This window comes from Terrapene carolina, unplaced genomic scaffold (genome assembly GCF_002925995.2).
Source record: "Terrapene carolina triunguis isolate 2854851 unplaced genomic scaffold, T_m_triunguis-2.0 Scaffold130, whole genome shotgun sequence".
Classification (NCBI taxonomy): Eukaryota; Metazoa; Chordata; order Testudines; family Emydidae; genus Terrapene; species Terrapene triunguis.
Genome location: NW_020664481.1, coordinates 11,831,726 through 11,850,512, shown reverse-complemented (window position 1 = coordinate 11,850,512; position 18,787 = coordinate 11,831,726). Strand labels below are relative to the sequence as shown.

General features: G+C 43.3%; 1 protein-coding gene across 1 annotated transcript; it reads right to left on the bottom strand.

Annotated features, from left to right (window-relative positions):
* Positions 1–5,123: 5,123 nt before the first annotated feature.
* Positions 5,124–18,583, bottom strand: ZBP1 (Z-DNA binding protein 1). The gene is made up of 8 exons (XM_024201708.1): positions 18,442–18,583; positions 11,902–12,129; positions 10,491–10,571; positions 9,659–9,838; positions 8,237–8,410; positions 7,534–7,761; positions 6,371–6,592; positions 5,124–5,507 (listed from the first exon to the last, which is right to left on the bottom strand). The coding sequence occupies exons 1-8, from the start codon at positions 18,464–18,466 to the stop codon at positions 5,326–5,328; spliced, it is 1,320 nt and encodes a 439-aa protein (XP_024057476.1). The 5' UTR covers positions 18,467–18,583; the 3' UTR covers positions 5,124–5,325.
* Between the last annotated feature and the right edge of the window lie 204 nt (positions 18,584–18,787).

Genomic DNA, 18,787 nt, shown 5'->3' with positions numbered 1-18,787 from the left:
GGGAAAAAGAAGAAAACTCTCTTCTCCCCAAACGTCACCTGTTCTTCAAACGATCCTGACCTTTTAGTAAAGCTTCTGAATTATGATTTTTGTGGTACTTTCTTTACATTTGCTGCTGCCTTTAAGCTTCCAGTAACATGTAGGTAAGGTGGGAAGTTCAGCAATAGGGTGAGAAATATTCTCAGCCAGGAACAAAAACAGAAGTGACCGTAGGCTCTTGTAAGATTCCTAGCCTCTAACACTCTGGTGCATTCACTTATACCAGTGAAAGGAAGAGAGAAAGAATCCCATTCTCACAGGATAGCATTTTATCTCTGCATAGGGGTGAGTGACTGCACAAATTACAAGACGGTGCAGAATCAAGCTCTGTGGCTGCTCCAAGATTTATTTTACAGAGATGTAATTGCCCATGCAAATTCCAGATTGCCCTTATCTATTCCATGTAGCCACCTACTGGCCTGGGAACACAGGGTCCTACCCTGTCCTACTTCAACTCCCAATGACTTCAATGGGATTTGTCCCTGTATAAAGAAAGGCAGAATTAGGCCCATAACATTGGGCTAATTGAGCCACTCCCAGGCTTTGAATATCAATCTATCCCAAGCCAGATTAATACCACACTGTGAATATCTGCAAGGTTAAATTGCTTTTAATTTTTGTTTAATTATCTGCAATGGCACAAATAACTAACAGCATTGATTTGAACTTGGCACTGACGGCAGGTTCCAAATGGCAGAGCATATTAAGAGATCGAACTATTAAACGTAGCTAATGAGCAACATAATTATGTAGCGCTAAGCCATAAAAGGTTAGGCTTTAAAGGTGTCACAGTTCATAAGCAAGAAAGATTTAATCACATTTTAAATCAAATATTTATATGATAATGTGTTTTAATCAAAATAATAGCAATTAATTGCGGGGGGGGGGATATAGTGTATGCTTCCTGTCTTTGCTTTCCAGAGGGTTTTTTGCAGAGTTCACACTTTCTTACTGAATAATGTATTGGTCCCAGTCGTGAGCTCATAAAACAGTGCGTAACCTGGGATAAACTAGTACAGCAATAAATTACAGTACAGTACAGACACTGTAAGTCAGATTCTCCACTGCCAAACACCCAGTATCATCACCCCGTAAAGCAGGTATGCTACCATTCGGAATTGGTGGCATTTTATACCCAATTTGTACAGTGTAAATGATATCATGAGGTGCAGGGCAGTGGAGAATATAGCCTATGGAGCGTTCCTGTTGTGTTGCCATTCCAGAAACTACCATCACTGGAAACAGGTACCCTGTACTTCCAAGGCAAACACTGCAGTGTCCAGTAATCAGCCTTTCCAATAACCTGCCATTCCTGGAACCACACTGCTTCTGGGAAATCTATCAAAAATATCATGACAGTTTCAAAATACTTGCCCCGCCTCTGGGCGCACATCTCCACATTTAGACGATCCAATATTTTTTCCCTTAATCTATTTAGCTTCTTGTGCTAGAGATGTGTAGAATTTTTGCCATCTGCCATTTTAAACACTTCATCAGTAAGTGTTATTTTTTCGTTAACTGCGAAGTTGGAGTCACGATGAAAAGCTTTCAGTGAACCACCTTTCCCTGAAATGACTTCTTTTGCCTTCAGTTTGGCCAGATGTTTCCTAATTACTTACCTGTCAAGGAGTTTTCTATTTTTTTTTTTTACATGTGTAGACGTTTTCTCTAAATGAAAAGTAACATAAGGTTCTTGTTGAGTATTTTTTGCCTGGGTGAAACAGGCTGGGCTCGGCTTCATCATCAAGGCTGGATTTTATGCTTGAAGATGCAACTTAACATCAAAAGCTTGATCTTTTTTATTATTTAGCACAGCCCTTTTGGATCAACTTTGACAAAAGCCAAAAGGTACTTTGTGGCTTGAGATTTATTTTTTAAAGCTAGAACTGAGTCATGCAGTTTCTCCTGAGCCTAAGATCGTAATGACTTAGGGCCAGAACCTGCCTCCATTACTCACATCAGATAGGACTTATTTACATGACTAATTCCCCATTGAATCAGTGCCACACGGCATCACTAAGGGTTTCAAACTCAGGCCCATATTAAGCTTGATATTTGTCCCATGGAAGTCAGTGGCAAAAAAATTCTCATTGACTTAAATAGCTCAATTATTGGGTTTTCTGAAGGATCTCCTGCCCTTTACTCATATAGCAATTCCTTAAAGCCATAGAATGAATAATTTAAGCCTTTAATTATTGGAATTGACCATTGTGGAGTTAGGTATAAACTTGTAGAGCTACTATTCAGGGTAGCCATTGGGGGGCATATAGTGAGGAGATAAAGGTCTGTGTAAACAGGAGATAACCCTGACCATGGTGTCCCGGGTCTCTGATCTCTACAACCACTGCTGAAGTGGAAAACCAGACATCACGGGACAATGATCTGACTTTGGTATAGTGAGGCATATGCCTACACTTAAATCACTTCTGACATTCAGCATTGATTTGCTATTTAGCTATGATCAGAGAGCTTTCTCTCTCTTTTCTTTTTTGGTCTGTTTTTTCCAGTGTCCCTAATTTTAGAGCTACCTCCACACAGGAAAACAAAACGATCACATTGCAGTCAAAGTAAGCTTGACATGCATCTCAGCTGCTTTGACTGGGGGTGGGGGTGGGATCTGTCAGGTGCTTGTCATCCACTGACTACAAATACAGTATGCTCTTGGCTTTACACACACAAATCCTGACACCAATCATCTTGAGTTTCTTGCTATGTTTTGAAAGGAACTCAGAGGTAGTTCTGATGCCATCTTGAGTCACCTTGGCTGGATAGATATTACAATTGCACATGCAAATTGATGTCCCTGGTTCCATTCACCCCTGAGTTAAGCAACTTGAAATAGTCATGATTAGGTGGAGTGCTATACATCTGGGTCTTTACAGACACGGAGTTAAAAGGATATATTCAACACTGTGACTCCATTGATTTGCAGGGAGTACCTATCAATATTTTTACTGGTTTCTTAAAATTTTTATGCTCTACTGAAGTGGTTTTGATTTAGTTTACTACTTAGTTATGGAGGTAAATTAACTCTGGGGTCATCATTTTTTCACTAGCTAGTCCTACCTTGCCTTGAAAAACAAAGTGCAGATGGATCAGTGTCTGACTCAACAGGAAATGCAGCAGTGACATTAAAAAGTGGTCGAGAAATCCCACTGGCTCAATGCTCCATCGGGCCTCTTCATGCCACTCTGGCAGCACAAAGGGGCTATAAGGCTGGTGGATTTGTCATAGGGGAATTACACCATCTCCTTTCACAGCGCCAGGTGGAGAGGGTGTGTTGGAGACATTGCCAAGAGAAGCAGAATACCACTGCTGGAATGGCCCCTGGGGGGGCTCTAGGCAGCCCAAATGTAAGAGCACTCCTGATGCTGTACCATACATTGGGACTGGGTCCAGAATACAGGGGAAGGAAACCCATTTATCTCCCTCTCCACTTTCTCTCTCAGCCTCTGGAGAGCTCAGGCAGAATGGAGACTTGGGCCCCATATTTGTAAATAGAAGTGATCCCCTTTCCAGGATTCAAACCAGCTACTTTAGTTCACCTTGTGTGTTGGTTTGTAGGGATTTGCGTGAACCTTGTTTTGATTTCTGGTCTTTGAGCTCCAGAGCTGAGCAGGTATGTCAGCCCGTAGCGTAGCTATCAAAGGCTACTATACTGTAGATGGGTCAATACCTTCCTGACCCGTAGGGTGATCAGCTTACAGTCTGCAGCAGGGAATCCATTTACCTTCAATTTGTCTCTGTGACTACAAATAAAATCATTCAGCCCTTTTAAAAACCCAGCTGCAGCATTAATTTAATTTGTCATATTTATACAATGTGCCCATCACTTGCTTTCTTGTCACATAAACAATCAAAACATTGACAAAAACATTGACAATAATTATCTAAATTAGCATAATGTTGAGAGAGAGAGAAAAAACACTACAATAATCCCTCTAGGAAAGACCTGTATGAAGACACAGGCCTTGGAAAGTACCTGGGAAGTCAACACAGTGTGGAACCGTTGAGCTGAAAGGAAAGCAAATTCCAGAGTCCCTCATTCTCCTCTAATGATTCCTTGCTTCTGGAGCCCAGCCGTACAATACCCTGTCCATACTACGATGTTAGAAGAGTTTGTAACCAGTTACTGGCATGGTCGTGTCCAAGCACCACGTGCTTAATATGGGCAGTACTGGCAACCCCAAGCATTCAAATATTCTGAATCAGGCCCCAAAATCATGAGAGCAGTTTTAAAAAATCACGAGATTTTAAAAATCTACACATTTTGGGGGTTCTTTTTATTTGACTTTTTGGTTTCCGAGCCTGGAGATGGTGCTTGGTTCACATTTTCAGCCTTTTTTTCTTTTAAGAACAAGCAGAGAGGTTCTGAGTTGTAGGAGCTGGGGCTTTAAGAAAGTCAGTGAACACTGCGAGACTCATGACAACTTAATGAGAGGTGGAAAGACTGAACTCTGTCAGTAACAGACACCTGTTAGCTTTTGGTAACCAGGCTAGCTCAGCTGTTCTCGCTGTACACACAGGACCCCCTAAATGTGTCTGTGTAGCTGGTTGGACCAGGCCTCCCCTTTCCCAGCTCTGAGGTAGGACATCCCAGTATCTACTGTCCCAAGTACAATTCTCTACTAGGATGGAGAAGTCTCTGTAGGGTGGCTCGGCTTTGGCTCCACAACCTCGGTTCCCACTTTCGGCTGGGTCCCAGAAGAGGTTCAGAATCTTAAACTGACAAGAACAATACGTTTTGCATTCATCCTTCTCACCCCCGCCCCCCACCCATTAGCTCATCCCCTTCTCCAAAAAGGCAGAATTTGAAAGCTCTCTCCACCAAATTGAGACATAGCTCATGCTGGGCCGTCATCTCCAGTTAGCAGCTTGCCTTGGAGCCTACCAGCAGAATGATGGTGCAAACTAGTTAAGAGTTTTACAGCAGCTGCCATTTGAAATTCGTCACTTGCCAGAGCACAAGATTTCCAAGTCCTGGGTGGATTCAAGGTTTACGATGGCTCTGAAAGTTCACAGCGAGCATAAAATTGATTCACTCCCTGTTACTTTTCTTTCTCTTGCAGAAAAACTCCCTAAGGAAAGATATCGGGATCCTGTTTGCTTTTCAACATTTTGAGTAGGCTGAGAACAGTGTGTCCTGTTCCATTTATTGTCTGTAAATCACAGAAAATATCTTCCTTCTCCCTGGCAAAAATAATTAGAATTAGCAAGTTTCTTTACCTCTACCTGCTCACGTTTGTGAATTTCATAAGCAAGATCTTCGCTTTCTCCACATATCCGTTATTTGTCTTCATCTCCTTCACCACTCTCAGTATCTGCAGTTTCTTCTACATTCATATAGTTGTTGTTCCCAATGATTACATCTTGCAACTTTTCACAAAGGATGGAAATGTCACTTGACCGATCCAGGCTGCTATCATCACAGGATGTCCATTCGCTTTGCTCCGATATCAAGTTGGAATCTAGTGGAATTATTAAGCAAGAGGAGAAGTGAGAGAGCATTTAAGTGACTGGAGCAGAGCAGAGCTGTGCATGATATAAATGCAACTGAATTGTGCAATCCTTAAGTTAAAATGAATACAGCGTGGTTACTGACACTGGTAGCTACCCTTTGCTTCTATCTCTGTATATTTCATTTACAATTTAAAGAACACGCATTGTAAACGATGAAGATACAAAAATAAGAAATACTGATGTGAAAAAGTACAGCACGCAGCGAAAGAGGAATCAAGGTTCTTGCAAAGTAATTACAGTTTAGCATGATGGGGGAAATACCCTAATAAATAAAATCAACCCTTGGGGTTGAATTCTCCAGTCCGCTAAGGCCACTATGCACTGCATGGTGGAAATCACAGCCATGCCCACCCCCTCGCTGGCTCCCTGGAGGGGACATGTCATGGGTAGCAAATTGCTCTGTTATGCCTTATTGGCTACTGGTGTAAGACCACTAAGGGATATTACGCCAGTGATGTAAATTAGGGCTCCCCCTGTGCAAAGTACCAATCTACCCCAGCATTAGGAAGGATGCCAGGATCTGGCGCAAAGGGGGGGGGAGGGGAAGGAGCCAGTGACAGTGACAGTTCTAGAATCTGATCCAAAGCCCATTGAAGCCAATGGAAAGATTCCCATTGACCTAAAGAGGCTTTGGATCAGGCCCATAGTGCAGAATTTTCAGAACTGGCCACCTGCCCAAATTTGGCAAGTATGACGTAGGTGTCAGTCTTCAAGTGTCTGGCACACACCATAGAGCCAGCTCATACACATCAGCCACAGTTTACACGCAAGAGAAGCCTACAAGTGTCAACATGGCATTCGCCATCTTCACCTGAAGCATCGTCTTCCTCATTTGTCTCCTCATCTGCGAGGCCGGCAGAACCATATTGCTCATGAACACTCATTTGGTTGTTGTTTCCGATCATGACGTTCTCCAGCTCGGACTTGTCGATGCTGACTCTTTGCAATGGAGCTCTCCCTTCCCCGGGGAGGGAGGTGTTAACAATTTTCAGTGACGGCCCAGGGCTGGCAGAAAAACTGTCACCAAATGGATCTAGAGTTAAAAAAAAAAAAAGGTTAGGGGAGCATTTGTCATGAAAATGAGAGCATAAGAAATCAGAAAGACAGAATCAGTGAATGTCAAAAAGGTGACGTACTCATTTCCCAGGGCTTGGGTGGGACTAGGATTTGCATGATAGTAGCAGAAGTCTCAGCGTTTCAGCACTTTAGTTTGTTGCACAGAAATAAATGGACACAGATAGGAGGGTACATAGTACAGTTCTACAAAGTTCTTGGCACTTGTGCAGCGTGTTCCATGAAGGAGCTCAAAGCAACGTACAAAATATTGGCATCTTCATTTTCCAGATGATGTTAAGAAGTTTGCCATAGGCCACTCTGCAAGTCAGTGGCATAGTCAAGAATACCCAGCTCTTCTGACTCGCAGTCCCTCACTCTAACCACTTGGGAACACTTCCCCTTTATCTAGTTGCCTCGTCCTACATCCCTTTGAAGTCAGTGGGAATCAGAGGCAGACGACAGGTGCTGAGTCAATAATAGACATTAGGACCCATTTTCTGGGCTGCACCCTGGTTGGTCCTGCCTGGGATGCAGGCGTTCTGGGAGGGTGTCCTACCATAAATAGTGGAGCCATATGGAAGGCTTGCAGGGTTAAGGAGGTTTTTGTTATAGAAGTTAGTCATAAATATGCGCTTGTAGGATGTCAGAGGAAAGTTTTCCTGCCCCAGCTGTGAAAGAGGACAGATATACATGGACAGGGCCGGAGCGCAATAACCACTGCTACTCACACATCACAGACTCTGAGCATTAAGCCCAATTTCTAGAGTCACAAAGGTTTGTTTCAGCACTGACACACCTTGTAACGATTCACAAGTCAGCTCTCACGCAGACAGGGCTGTACTTGAGGGAGTTCTCGTATAACCAGTGCCCTGCAGAGGGTAGGAGTGTCTTCAACATAAGCCAACACACTGTACCTACTCTTTTCTGGAGTGCCATATTGGTCCAGATTCTCCTCTCGACTATCAGCGAAGTCCTTCATAATGATATTCATTTGATTATCATTACCAATGACAGTATTCTTGAGTGTGGACTCAGTGACATCAATTTCCTGACCACCCTGGGGGGTTGCTTTAGCTTCTGCTTCACAGTGCAACATATCAGCATTCTCTGATGCAGCCCCAAGTCTTGGAACAGTTGGTCTAGAATCTAAAGCATAAATGGAAAGGGAAGGAATAATAACTATATTAATAAAATAATAATAATAATAGTGAAATTTTGTATGGGAGAGTGTCAAAACGAATCATTTTGGCAATCTCATTTTGATAAGCTCTATATTAGGTGTATATTGCAATAGTAATTTTAATATTATGTTATATTTATATATTATATATTTAATACATTTATATTATAGTTTCAGTTATTGACATTAAATGATTTGGTGTTTCCTAATAGAAATTTTTCAGAATTTCCATTCTGCAGTAACTTAACTTTTAATACCGTTTGGCACAAAAGCAAATTTCAAAATGTTGGCATATCCCGCAGGACAGACATTCCATTCTCCAACCAGCTGTAGTAAAATATGAAATCTTTTTTATGTTATTAATTATGATGGCTGTTCATGTCGGTTATCCTCTCTGAGAACAAGTATAGCACCCATAAACCTGTGCAGACAGATGATTACCATCTTTTTTATCCACTAGATTCAGCGAGTTGTAGTTTCCAATTTGAGTAGCTCTGGAATCAGCTATAGAGATGGTGTTTTGCACTCCTCCCTGATAGATAATGTTTGTTGGATTATTCTGAATAATAACTGGCCCTGCTTCTTTATTTGCTCCAGGATTTGTTAGTTTGTAACCTGGGAAAGAACAAAACAAAACACATTAGTCACCAGTACAAAAGACAAACAATTTTCCTGGGAGAAAAGCAATTCTTGTCTTGTGACAAAACCCATCCCCTCGCTAGGCTTCAAAGTCTGCACAGCTATTGTTAGCCCTGTAATGCGAGTCCCACGAGCTTGAGTCTGTAAACCTGGGCTCTGAGACGCTCCACAATGGGCTGCTGGCTCACTGGGTAGACACACTGTAGCAGAATCCTAGGACCTGGGTCCTGTGTGCTTGCTGACCCAAGACAGACTGATTTGTGTGTGGACCGAAGTGGGGCTTGGCCTCAAACCTGAGTCAGAGCCCAGACTTAGTGTGCAGTGTAGACATACCTAAAGGAGCCTGTCATGTTACTAAGTCTGTGTATTTAGAGGGAGTAAGGGCTGTTTAGGTATCCTGTTTTCATAGTGACACTGACTGGTAGCAGTTATCTCTGTTGTCTCGTTATCTCAGAATGGAGGGTTGTGGGCAGGAAGACGTTGAGAGAAGCTATGGAAGTAAGGGAGCCTGAAGTTACACATCACTTCTGTGTGTGTGTGTGTGTGTGTGTGTGTGTGTGTGTGGAATGGTGCCAGTGGTGAGGGCTGATCTCAGTCATCCAGCTGTACCCAAAAACGATGTACAACTAACAACAATGGAAAGGGTGCATATCCCAGGGCAGGATTTGATCTTTAGAAAAGAATGATAGAAATGGGACTGATCAAGCCCAGGGCGTAGAAGTAGTGAGATGAAATGATTTTAGTAAGAGAATGATAGACAACATCTTTTTTCTAATATATGTCAGCGTAGGCATAACAATAACTTGTGGCTTCACAGTGCTAATCATTTCAGGAACTCCGAGCCCTTTACAAGGTGGACAAGTGCTCTCCCTGTTTTACGGATGGGGAAATGGGAGCACAAGGGAGTTAAATGAACCCCCATCTCCCTAGGAGGGCACACAGTGAGTTGGGCAGTTTCTGGCTGAATCAAGACCCAAGTTTCCCAGCCCCATGTTCTGAGCAGTTTACCAGAACTTCTGATTAAAGATAGATCAAACTGTGAGCATTAGTGCAGATATGCAAATCGAAGAAAAGCCCACGTTCTCGAAGCCAAAAAGAAGTGGCCCGGGGAAGGACCATTTAGTCGTCTAGCTGAAAGTGTTTACAGCCAAAAAGAAAACAAAGCCGCTTTTTGTAACGCTACTCAGAATGCGGTGTTCTGACAAGTGCATCTCAGTACAATACCTGCTCCCTGTCCGTAAACCGACCAAAGCTTCGTGTCTTCCTCCTGGCTGAGGACATGTCTTTTCTGCAGCGCGTATAAATCTGCATTGACTTCCTTTCGTGTCGTCTTTCCCATATGTTTGGCAATGGCTAATGCACTGCGAGATCCATTTTCTGACAGAAACTGGTAAATCTTTTCCTCTGGGAAACAAAGGGTGGGCTTATTGATTCACTGCCAGAAATGGAGGATAACGCAGCTAAATTTCTATCCTGCTCCCCGGGACTACTGGGCTGATAATCTATGGCCCCAAGGCCTCACATCGTCTACCAAATTCCCCTTTGAATCTTACCAAGTTATCAGCTCACATGACTTCACTGGGATTGCTAGTAATGAGCTCTGTGCTATCCAGCTCAGGCCCACCATTACACCGGCTGCAAAGGGAATGGGGAGGAGGTGGAGCCATAGTTCTGTCTCTATACACCAACTACCAGAGCTGGTGGGCTGCATGGAGTAGATAGGGCAGTATGCTGTGCCATTGAAAGGGGTGTAGCAGTCCATGTGCTCCCCTGTGCACTAAGGTGCCTGGGGTGGGGCTCTGCCTCCCTGAGACAGAGGGTTTCTGGAGGTGCACCTGGGATGAGGAGGCTTTACAATACTATGGCCTGCGTGCTATTAGCACAAGGTATTCCCAGCAGGGATATGATTTATGACTCCTAGAACCATGCAAGACTTCTACACATACAATAGTGCAATGCTAGCGTTAATAGCATTCTATTGTGGCTGCCAAAATTCATTACATGTAGATTTCTAAAGTTAGTCTGTTCAGTCTTAGGCACGTGCCAAATATCTTACGATTTTCTGACAGTTTGCGGTCATCTTTCACAGGAGTCACAGCGTTCACAGGCTGGTGCAGTGGGACCAGGGCGGTGTCATCTACAACAGAGAACATTGTCAGGCACTGTAATTTGGAGGGGGGGGGATTTGTGAAAAGTTCTGCTATTTAGCTAGGAAGAGAGACTGATTCCTCATTTTCCTTTCTTGTACCAATCTCCTAAGCCAGACTCCCAGGGGAGCAGGCATCCTTGCTGCATATCCTCGGTACTGATCTTCACCCACCGCCAGAGAATGTGGGGCTTTAGAAGAGCTAAGATATTGGCAGATGGTTGGTTTGCTGCATGGCTTGAGTTGATCAGGGAGGGGGAAGGGCACTTCTCTGCCTTTATGTGGAGTTCGTCCTCTCTCTAGTTATCTTAAAACTATCCCAGCCAAAGATCCCTGGCTAATAAAGGGCCCCATGGTCCCCATGAAGGGGAAAGGACACTGGATCAAAGCCCATGTGGGGGTTCATGCAGAGCTTTTCATTGTGAGGTTCAGGGAGTGATTCACCCTCCTGTGGAAGAAGTTGGGGATCCCATGAGATCCACAGGATATTCTTCTGCAGAAGCTGTGCTTACAGGGCCTATGCCTTTCAGATGCCTCTTGGAGGGATGAAGGTCTCCAATGCAAAGGGTGTGACAGTGCCACGTTCCCCTGCCTGGGAACCTGGTTCCTCATCACAGCTCTGTGACGCTGGAGTCGTGGAGAGGCTTTTACAGGATGGGTGGAGTATTTTGTAGAGGATTAACTATCCCCTTCCCTGGGTGCAGACCCCTCACATCTGAGCGAAGAGAGGAGCCTGACACTCATAAGAATGGCCCTACTGGGTCAGACCAAAGGTTCATCTAGCCCAGTATCCTGTCTTCTGACAGTGGCCAGTGCCAGGTGCCCCAGAGGAAATGAACAGAACAGGTAATCATCAAGTGATCCATCCCCTGTTGCTCATTCCCAGCTTCTGGCAAAAGATATTTCAAAGATATTTCTGAAGAGCCAACCTTTGTCTGCCTCTGAAATGCACCAAGATTGCAGGTATTACAAAGGAAATGTCCTAGGGCAGGGTACCCTCAGAGAGCACTACATGGGGTTAATCTGCCTTCCCTATTTACCACCCAGGACAAGGAATGCAAACACTGCCTAGGAATGAATGCACCTTCTGCTTTAGTCAAGTTTCAGTTCTGTACAAAAGAGAAAAACACAGCGCTGATTGACTTGCAACTCACTGTACTGAGTAAAAATGGACTCAAAGTAATTGGGGCCAAAGTCTCACGAATCTCTTATGCAGTTAGGCTGCAATGTAGTTACAGACGTGAAAACAAACTCTGCTCCCAAATGCCCTCAGCATCAGAGGTTGCAGACACAGTTTTAAAAGGTTTTTCAAAACATTTACCGATTTTCAACTCGGCGGTTTTCTGATGACATTCCACCTCTGCGTCTGCACGGACAAGCCATTTGTTATCGTCACTCCGCTTCTCAACCTTTCCCTCCTTATGCAACTTGTACAGCACTTTCTTGGTTTCCTTTTTTGTAACTGAACATGCACCGGCAATCTCACAGGCCTTCTTTAGAGTGGCAGCTCTCCTTAAGTGATCAAAGATGAGTTGCTCCACTTGTGAAGCTAAATGTAAGCACAAAAAGCCATCTACAGACAATTCTAAGCAATTCAGACAATACCCCCACTCCCCCCCTTTTTTTTTGGCAACCAGACTTTACTCGCTTGCCCCTGATCTTCAGTCTGAATTTTGTGTTTATAACTGTGGATATAATATTCATGCAATAATGATCACAGAAGCCAAATGGGGAAGCGTGACCAGACACAAGCAGTGTAGGCATGGAATGAATTGAAATTACAGGCTGGCGTGGCTTTGCACTGCAGTTGTCCATCATATAAACAGGTGCAGTTATATATTTAGGCTTTAATGAATACGTATTTACCCACCCAAAATGACATCCTCAGAGCAGTCACTGTCATTGGCTTAAGGACTTATTTTAAAGAGTGATGCCCACATTATTTTCCCATACTGGACTGATGTGTCCTCTTTAGACACCACTTCACAAGCCTAGCACCACTGATTAAGTCTGGGAGGGATGTGAGGATCTAGCTTCTGAAGGCCACAAATTGACAATTTAAAAGAGATGCCATTTGGAAAAATGCTGCCCATATCCAGGGTTGAAGTCAGAGGCACTGGTCCTCCATCCATCTAAGCATTAGCTTCGCCTCCTCACAAACACAAAAAGAGCCCCCTGTCTCTGAGGCATAACTAAAATTCCCAGTGGCTACCCCTTCCTTCAGGTTATGTGGTTTCATGAGTGGCAAGTTAGTACCCTGCCTTTTTAGAGATGGGGTAATCTCTGCATCTCTGGGTATTCTTGTAAGAGTCAGCAGTCTCTTCTCTGACTGCTTCATGCAGAGTAAGAACTGAAGAGATGTTAGGGTGAATGGGCTAAATTAGCCTGTGAGTTGGGGGACAGAAATTACCCTCTTGTATTCATCAGCACTGAGTCTTGTCCTTTCCCTGCCACGAGGGATGCTACACATTATGTGCTGCCGGCAGTCAAACAAAAAGCGATCAGCAGGGTGGTGCGAGGTCTCCTGCTTGCTAAGAGACTGATCTTGCACCACTGAAGTGAGGGGTGTTTTGTCCCGGCTTTCAACGGTCTTTGGATCAGGGCCTCTCATGGGTGCAGTGTGAGGTCTACTAAAAGGATCTCAGTCCCAAGGATTCTGGTTGCACCCAAATGCTGCATGTTTTATTCATGGCCTTCTATCTCCACCTGTGCCTGTCATGAGAGATTTTTTATTTCTTTTCATGAAGACCAGGAAAGAAGGGGAGTAGAGCGGAGCACAAACTGACAAAGAGCAGAAACAGCATCTCTGACTGGAAATACATTGGCACATCTAACTAAAAACCACTTTTATTTTCCCCAAAATGCTACAGCTGTGAAACATGGTTTACCCTTGCATACAAACTAATTTAATCAGGAAATAGGAAATCCGAGGCAAGAGGGCTTAGCTGTCATTTTACAAAAACAAATAAATGCATGAAATGTATCCTAATGATATTATTAAAGAGAAATTCCAATCATCCATTAGCAGCGGCTTTAATTATTGCAAGAACATTACAGTCAATATCATTAAAATGAGGAAATCATTTGCTATGCAGACTTTAAAAAAATAAAATAAACACAGATTATTTGCTCCTCCAGAGAAACTCCAAGAAGCTACTTTTGAATGCAACTTTGATTACATTTGTTTATTGAAGCTGATAGTAAGAGAGACTGCAGACACTGCTCAAAAGTGACAGCATCATTGTAAAAAAATTCAAAGGCTGAGTGAAGCAGTCCTGTGCCATTGTTATATATTCATGAATGTGTTTAGGAAGCTGCAGATAGTCAGCTCTGACTAATACTTTAACACTAAATTGACAATGGGCTGTTGACATTCATATATGACAGCAGAGTTCCAGCACTGAAATTAAATAGTCATGAATGAAAAAACCTGAGCTGGGTATAGTATCGATGGGCTAGCAAATGAGTAAAGGCCCTTCTGACTCTTGCTCTTTGAGGATCTGATCCAACTCCCATCAAAGTCTATGGAAGTACTTGTACGGACTTCAGCAGAGGACAATTCAAGACCTGAAGTTATGGCCTGGAAAGGCCCTCATCTCCCATTGATTTCAGCACCACTCAAGATTGGACCCTAGAGAATGGGCTTTCAACCACAGAGAAACTATCCCAAACAAGTTGTCCCAAACTGTCTTCCTAATGCAGGCCAAATCCTATGCTCTAATATTCATGCATGCAACTCACATGGATATCTGAAGACAAAATTTGACCCTCTAGTGAAGGACGTGACATAGCAAAATGTCTAGAGTGAGGAATTATACCCTTTCCACTGGATTTCACATCTCCAGCTGCTTTTATTTTTTGAATTTCAGTACCATTCACAGCACATTTTTGACTTTTCCCAGCCATATTGTAAAGTTTTCACTGTATGTATAGTTAAATTCAGCTAACGTTGGTGAGAGTTGCCTCCTTAGATATGAGACGCACTGCTTCCTAAGTTGCATTGCCAAGTGCCATTTGGTTTGGACTTCTCCCAAATCCTTTGAAGAGCCAGACCTTTCAGGAAAGATGTTCTGTACCTGGGCCTGATCTGAAACCCATTGAAATCAATAGATGTCAGCCCTGTATGAGCCAGTGCTGTATGCATGTTTAGGCACATTTATGCATTTATTGTATAATGCAAAATTTGTACTAATAAAGATGAAGAATAGAGAACAGTGACTACAGCCAGGAGATATGCCCCACACAGTCCTGCCCATGTATGTTGAGTGTGAGTTTCAGCAGCACTGCTGTTCCAGTCCTGGCTTCTGTTACCCAAGGTGGACCAGTTGTAGGGTTCGGTTTTTTTGGTCAATAAACCACAATTAGGTATGTTGAACTCCTGGGCTTTTGCACACCTCAACAACTAAGGTAATTTACCTTCAGACATCTGAAAAAATGCACCAGTGGCCCAAGACTACTTTGTACTTGCAATAAATAAAACCACATAAATGTGCTTAAAAATGACAAAAGATGGTTAGGAAAGTTTACAATAGGCGTTGAAATCTGAATAATCGAGACTTAAGGTACTTACAGGGCTTTCTTTTACCCTATCAAGGCAATTGAGATCAGCTGAACATCCTGAGATCTGCTCTGAATCAGGGCAAGGCCTCATTTGTAGAGCACCCTTCACGAGTGGGTAACCAGTTTATGTTTTTCAAATTCTGACTCTGATTTTTATGTGCTGCCACCTCTCAGATTGCTTTGCAGTGATGGCGCTTTATGAATTAAATAACTCAAAAAAACTCCAGAAAAAATAGTTCAGAAAGAAAGAGCAAGAACTTTGTTGGAGTTTTTTTTTCAAGTTGTGTTTTGTTTAGCTTTGGCAGAAGGAAGAACCATCAATGAGCTGTTAAAAGGGTCCTTGGATGTTGCTCAAAACATCTTTACAAATTGGGATTGTCACTGGAATTACTGACTGATCTCAAGGATCTGAGGACATCATAAATACCTACTCTGTGAGAAAGTCATCAATGAAGATCTCAGTCAGGGGACATCTATTCAGAGCCCTGAGCAAACTGTTATTATACACCACAGGCTGCTTGTAGTGGCATTTTAAATCCAAATTCAGCTCCACAGCACATTTAAAAAATACATCCCAGCTAAAAATTTAGCTCCTGCCCATGCAGCTACTCAATGACAACTGGGTGAGAACAAGCAAATGCATCGGTTGAGTGATTGTGTGGATACCTGCTGAAAGAAGGGGATTTGCAATTATCCATGGGTGATTTTCTACATGTACATGTCCCTTTATATCATAAAATCAATTAGAGACAGTCATTTGTTTCTGAACACACTGGTTGGAGAGAACTATTAGTTCAGAGACATTAATTTCTGGACAAATGTTTACAATTAAAATGTAATTTTGATTCCATTCAATTCCTGTATCACCACATTGTATCTCAGCCAATTCTGGAGAATAAATGAACGACTTTAGAAGATATAGTTCAGGCTGAAGCATGATGGGAAAGGACTCCCAGATGGTTTGCTTTTATGAGGTTTCGCCATGACCAATAGGGACGACTTGGGGACATGGATCAGATTAGTCCTGCCAACCCGAACCTTTGTTCCTCTTGAGAGCCAAGCTCTAATGGAAGCTTTTCCAGAGATTCAGAAATGTTTGGACTTGGGAAAAGGACCAGGGAAAACGTCACAGGGAAGCTACTTCTCAGGTCATTCCCAACTCTGCAAGCAATAAAGGTTCAGAGAACTCAAATAAACCTTTCAGGATGTGAACTACTGGGAGCTTATACAGATGGCAGGCAAATGCTAACCCTTCTCCACTCTAAGGTTTTAGACGAAAAGTGAAAATGAAAGCATGTACATTTCCTCTTTTATCTCCCCTCCCCACCTCACGGCCACCTTCTCCAAAAAGCTATACAAAGTCAAAGAAGTTTCTCAGTTTACGCTGTAACCAAGATCAGAACGTGATCCAGTCACTGGATTGATTGATAAGCATTACCATGGGAAATTCTAGTCTAATGGACCAGGGCCGGCTCCAGGCACCAGAATAGCAAGCAGGTGCCCGACCGCGGCTTTTTTTTTTTTTTTTTTTTGGTGCTTGGGGTGGCAAAAATGCTAGAGCCGGCCCTGTAATGGACAATCCAAAGGGGGGTGAGGAAAGCCACAAAAAGGTCTTGCCGCAAACAGGAGGCTGTAATAAAGGGGCCAATCCTGCAAAGGCTCATGTGGTGAGCAGTCCTTGGGAAGTCAATGGGGTTTCCCACACAAGCAAAGGGTTTTACAGGATTCAGCCTGAATCTAGAGAGAAGAGAAGAGGGTAAACACACATTCTGTGATTGGAAAGATGGTCAACCTTTCCAGCCAAGATGAAAAGAAAGGGGAAAAGAGGACTGAATTTTCCTTACCTCGCTGCAAATAAGACCCCATCTACATTGGTCTTATAACCATGTAATGTGGTTCAAGTCCAGTTTGGAAGTGGACAAAGCTGGCATCCAATCCTGAAAGGTGCTGAGCCCTAGAGAGCACCTCTACTCCGATTCTGCTAAGTGGGAGCTCAGTGTACCCATGATTGGGCCCCAGAGTGGAACAGTGCCGCATGTTTAGAAGGTTCGCTAGTGCTATGTTGACAAAGCATTAATAATTAGAGGCAAGCTCCCTCTCTCACCTCATACCTAGTCAGGACAAGTCCAGCCTGGCACTACAAGTTGATCTCTTCCATGTATGAACACAGAGCCGTAAAACAGCCTGGGAAAGCTGGTGCTCTCGCTGTTGCCAGGTGCCAGCTGTGGGGGCTCTCATCCAACCAATTCTTTTTTGTGGCCATTTAATTGTTTTCTTTAATTATTATTTTGTCCATAAAGATTTAGTAGCTCAGCCACCAAAGCTAGCTCGGTGAACAAGTTTATACCTAATTAAAACCTAACAGCACAGCCACCCAAAGCCTCAGGCAGTGCACAGCTGGTGGCTCTTGGACCGGGAGATCTTCTGGCTAAGGCTATGCTGCAGTTCCATGGGCCACAGGCGTGGATTACACACAACTAACCGTGTGGGAGTGATTCTCATGGGCACACCGTCTTCCAGCTTGGGGGGGGGGGGCTGAACCTCAAAACAGCTAATGGACCCAGATGAAGGAATTGCCAAATCTGACTCCCTTTTTTAACCCTTCAGTCCCTTCCTGTCAGATGTCTTCATGATAACTGCTTGATAGCTTGCTCCTCCCACCTGCCAGCTTTGCGGTGGGTGGGGGTCAGTAGGGAAACCCATTTCTCCCCGAATTCTCATGGCTAGGGTAGTCAAAAATGTCCCCTCAAAGCTTGTTTTCCTATGGAAAACTGGGGGTTTGGCTGAAAGTCTCTGCTATCATTAGTAATATTAATTTTTCCAAAAACTTTAGCCCATAAAACAGGAAATTTTCTGCTTTCATTTTTTTGGGGGGGGGTGGGGGGAGATTGGACAGTTTGGGGCTGAAAATATACGGTTTTCAGTTACTGAAAACCAAAAAGGGTTTGGCTTTCAAAATTTTCTGCTGAAAATCTTGTTTTTGTTGAAAATTTTCCACAGAAAGACATTCCATTTTCTGGCCAGCTCTATTCATGGCATTCGCAAGTAAACAGGGACGTTTCCCATCACTCTTCCAAGGCATATGAATGATGACAAAGACACAACCCATCATTTAGATTTTGAAGCACCCTTCCCCTACCTTCCTGTTGCTGGGACACATAATGCCACTTGTATCACACCAGTCACACCTATGTGCTAAACATCAGCAGTAATAGAAAGAGCAAGGAGTATAAATGGGCAGCTAGAAAAGTCAGGCAATTGTTCACTAAAAACTCAGAATGTCTTTAAAGGCAAATCTTACCTGCACTAGACGGTGCTTTTGCCATTTATTCGAGTCCCAAAGCAGATTGAGAGTCAATTACAGAACTTGCCAGAAAACGACTGACTCCAATGTATGAGCATGTATCAATCAGCAAGCACCAAATATCCAGTCAGAACTAAAAGAAAAGAGTAACTTGGGGCTGGGTTTCTGACAAAGGACACATAACTACATGGTGAAGCTGGAAGTGGAAAGTGAAACTTACATATCTCATAACCTGAAACCGAGCAGGCTGACAACACAAAGTCCACTGTACAAATGTTTGTTTGGGGAATAAAGCATTACACATGACTCAGACAGTTCTTGGCAATTTTAGTTTGCAGCAGAT

Bases quoted from the DNA above. Each gene is read 5' to 3' on its own strand.
- ZBP1 (XM_024201708.1), bottom strand. From the start codon at position 18,466: ATGGCAAAAGCACCGTCTAGTGCAG. The intron at 10,572-11,901 runs GTAAATGTTTTG...TCTCTGTTGTAG, and splicing joins AACCGCCGAGTTGAAAATCG to ATGACACCGCCCTGGTCCCA. The intron at 5,508-6,370 runs GTGAAGATGGCG...TAATTCCACTAG, and splicing joins TGAGGAAGACGATGCTTCAG to ATTCCAACTTGATATCGGAG.